This window comes from Acanthisitta chloris, unplaced genomic scaffold, assembly GCF_000695815.1.
Source record: "Acanthisitta chloris isolate BGI_N310 unplaced genomic scaffold, ASM69581v1 scaffold23558, whole genome shotgun sequence".
Lineage (NCBI taxonomy): Eukaryota > Metazoa > Chordata > Aves > Passeriformes > Acanthisittidae > Acanthisitta > Acanthisitta chloris.
Genome location: NW_008687026.1, coordinates 4,814 through 8,944, shown reverse-complemented (window position 1 = coordinate 8,944; position 4,131 = coordinate 4,814). Strand labels below are relative to the sequence as shown.

Here is a 4,131-nt window from a genome sequence, read left to right as displayed (position 1 = left end):
AGAGTCCAGGGCCTAGAAAACAAAAACACTGAGGCAGCTTCCTGCCAAAGGAGCTTCAAGGATCTGCCCATTGGTCACCCTCAAAAGACTGTTGAATAAGGTGTCTCAAGAAGGATCTGTCCAGTGCTGCTGAGCCTTTGGACAGGATTCCTGGCTCTGAATACTGAAGATCTAAACCCCTTAGACTCAAAATAAGGTCAGAGCAGCAGTGCATAAAACTGTAAAACCAGCTGAAGATAAGTGAATGTGGCTGCCTCACTGCTAAAAGCATTTGAGCTACATTCACTGCTATGATCCTTGCTGACCGACAGACCCAGAGCTCCAACAGTCAGAGGAACTGCGTTCCCCCTTCACCAGCCTCTCAAATGGCACCATGTCTGGTGTTCCAGAGCAGTGACTACAAACACAAAGTGCTACTGACACCAGACTAGATCAGTTCAAACCAAATGGTACTGTCCTGCAGTGAGCTCAATCTACAGTACTCTGAGGTCCTCTAACAACATCGAATCATAGAATCAACCAGGTTGGAAGAGACCTCAAAGAGACCTCAAAGTACCATGGTTACTATACCATGGTGCTAAGTGCCACATCCAGTCTCAGCTTGAAAACCTCCAGGGATGGTGAATCCACCACCTCCCTGGGCAGCCCATTCCAATGCCTGAGCACTCTCTCTGTAAAAAATCTCTTCCTAATATCCAACCTAAACCTCTCCTGGCAGAGCTTGAGTCTGTGCCCTCTTGCCCTCCCGCTGCTGGTTGCCTGGGAGAAGAGACCAACCCCCACCTGACTACAACCTCTTGTCAGGGAGTTGGAGAGTGTGAGAAGGTCTCCCCTGAGCCTCCTCTTCTCCAGGCTAAACACCCCCAGCTCCCTCAGCCTCTCTTCATGGCACTTGTGCTCGAGTCCCTTCACCAGCCTCATTGCTCTTCTCTGCACCTGCTCCAGCACTTCAATATCCCTCCTGAACTGAGAGGCCCAGGATTGAGCACAGGATTCAAGGTGTGGCCTCACCAGCGCCGATTACAGGGGCAGAATCACCTCCCTGGTCATGCTGACCACACTGTTCCTGATCCAGGCCAGGATGCCATTGGCCTTCTTGCCCACCTGAGCACACTGCTGGCTCATGCTCAGCTTTCCAGCTATCCACACTCCCAGGGCCCTTTCTGCCTGGCTGCTTTCCAGCCAAGCAGAAAGGGACCTGGGAAACAACCAAGTCAAATGCTGACAAGATGTTCCTTACCATACCCACCAAATCCTCATGTTTTCTACATTGCAAACTTTGGGAAGATCTCATTGTTCCTAAAAATCCTGACCTCTTCACTCATTCTGCTTTACTTGGCTTTCTCACTGACATGAGCTACCACAGAGCTCCACAGCACTGCCACACACAACTGCAGACAGAGCACCAGCCACCACTGGGACTGATTTCCCCTACGCATTTAACTGGTTAGCAGAACTCACTATGACAGATGTCATACACCTCTACAGCTCCCCAAAATAACTCCTGAATTAGAACTGGAACTAGTGGAGTGAGCTAACAGTAACACCCACCAGCAGGGAAATGCAAGTTCTGTTATCTCATGAGCTTGCTTACATTCATGAGTCATCTGAAAAATCTAACCAAGCACAAGCTGTCAAGGCTGAGTGTCAAGCAAGTTCTGCTACACAGGCACTTCCCATTCACCTAAGTTCTGGATGACAGTGGCCTGAAAAAAAAGAACATGTGACGCAAATCGTACACAGAAACTGAGAGACAGACTTACAAGGCAATACCTTAGAACATAACAGATAACCTGAATAAAGCACTGCTGCTGATCAACAAACTTGGCTTATGAGGCCAGTGTCCCAGGCCTTCTGTGAGTCAAGGACAACAACCAGCCCAAGGCAGTAAACCCTGCTGAGAGTGCAAAGGCCTCTATGGACACAACCAGGGACACACCTGGGATTTCACTTCGCACCAATACACTGACTGGAGCGACTGTTTTCTAATCTGGACTAAGACCAATGGGATAATGAAGCAGGTTAAGCACACCTGGCCCAGCACAAAAGGAAAATATAATGATGAAAGCAACAAGTTTCTCTGACACCAGTTTGGAGTATGTGAGCAGAGAGACAGAGATTTGCTCTGCAAAGTTAGGTACCTGAAGATGCTAATCACTTATGCACAAAATTACTATCAAATTGTAGAGAGGAAAAATGCCAACAAAAAGTGTTTTGCAGTATTGGCTAAGAGCAAGTACTCACGTTCAGCAATCTGCAGCACAGGAAAGCCCAGATAGAAGCTGAATTCCACCACAGATAAGTTTCTCAGCTGCTCACTGACTTCAGAGCCGTTTAGAAAACCAGACCTAGCTCGGATGGCAAACACAATGCTCACAGGGCCTTGCCGAAATGCGAGCCCAGGCCTGCTCAGAGTTATATTCAGTATCTGAAACGACAGAATTGAAGCAGGATCAGCAAAATCAAATCACTGACATGTCCATTCCTTCCCTGACAGACATTTTTTCCCCAGTATGAAGTGGGGGGAGGGCAGTTCATACAAAATAGAGGGACATCTGTTCCAGACTGACTCAGCCTCCTGACTCACAGAAGAGGCAAAGCTACATGTGAATTCCTCTTCAAAGAATTATCCTTTAAGGTCAATCATAATCCAGAATGATCCTGAAGCTATGCTCCAGAAAGTGATGAAAAACCCACTTAGCAAGACAGTCAGCAAAAGATGCCAAGCTGCATGGAACAGATAGGAAGGGACCATAGCAAAGAAACATTCTGAAAATGGATGTTCTGGGTTGAAACCTCCTGCACCACACACCCCCACAGCCTACCAAGTGTTAGAAGCCTTTTTCTGGCATCGACCACACTGCAACTCTGTTCATGTAAATAAACCTCTTCCAGGCAGTAAAGAAATATTTCAAAAAAGTTTGCTAAGCCAACAGTCCAAGAAACAGTTTCGCATACTGTGTCCTGAGTCTCTGCAGTCCAGTTGTGTCATTCAGTGACACAGTTCTGAGCGCTGTTTTATAGCTACTATATAGTGCTTTAGGTACTATAAAGCCTATGCCATTTTTCCTAATGATTTTATTTTAGAGTGCCACAGTTGGGCATTTATGGTGCCAGTTAAAGAACATGGCAACATTTTAACTGAGTTTGGTATTACAGCAAAGTTAGATTACACTGAAGAATTCAGAGAGAAGAGAGAGGCAGTCTCATTAAACTGAATTACTGACTTCCCAGGGAGTTCCAAGCTTTCCTGCGACTCAGGACCCAGCACACATGCAACTCCTTTCACGTGAGAAGTTCCAGGAGCAGCTTTGACAGACATGTCATACATGAAAGTATTTCTGGACCTCAGAAGCAGCTAACCTCCTTGTTCACAGGACAGCAGAGTGCACACAACCAACTCCTGTATTCCCCAGCAGGATCCCCTGCATGGCATTAAGACCTCACAGCTGTCTTCCCCCAAAAAATTTCTAACCACACCATACTCCGTTACAGGAAAATCTGATACGAATGACTTTGGTAAGTATTGGGACAGGTTTTAATTGAAAAACTATAAACCCTATTATATTCAATAATGCTTTTGGATATAAATCATCATCTTGGACCATTTTTCAATAAGCATGAGGCCCAGAGGAATATGTTGGGGGCCCCAGGGAAGCTGCAGAGGGACTCTGTTAGGAGCTGCAGTGACAGCACAAGGGGCAATGGGTACAAATTGAAAGAGGGAAATTTAGGCTAGACCTTAGGCAGAAGTTTTCCCTGTGAGGGTGGTGAGACACAGACACAAGCTGCCCAGGGAGGCTGTGGCTGCCCCAATTCTGGCAGGTTGGATGAAGCCTTGAGCAACATGCTCTGGTGGGAGGTGTCCCTGCCCAGGGCAGGGGGTTGGGGCTGGATGACCTCTAAGCATTATTCCAACCCCTGAAATTCTATGTGGTGCTATATTATTTTGTAGAGGAAAGAAACCAGCTGACTTTATGACAAAGCCTCACAGTTCTACGTGACCTAGGCTGCAAGTGGCAGCCAGCGAACACCTAACTCATTGTCTGAGTGAAGCCCAGGATGACCAGAGGTGAAGGAATAACAGTGACAGACACCAAATGTGCTTATATTCTTACCTGCACAGTGAAG

The 4,131-nt window shown here is 46.8% G+C and overlaps 1 protein-coding gene across 1 annotated transcript in view; it reads right to left on the bottom strand.

Moving 5' to 3' along the window:
- Positions 1 to 4,131, bottom strand: part of KIAA1549 (KIAA1549 ortholog) — a gene marked incomplete at its 5' end in the record, with an annotated part of 62,820 nt that overhangs the window by 55,329 nt on the left and 3,360 nt on the right. The window contains one exon of the mRNA XM_009080436.1: positions 2,245 to 2,433. Coding sequence (XP_009078684.1) covers positions 2,245 to 2,433 — 189 coding nt within the window. The remainder of the gene's footprint in view (positions 1 to 2,244; positions 2,434 to 4,131) is intronic.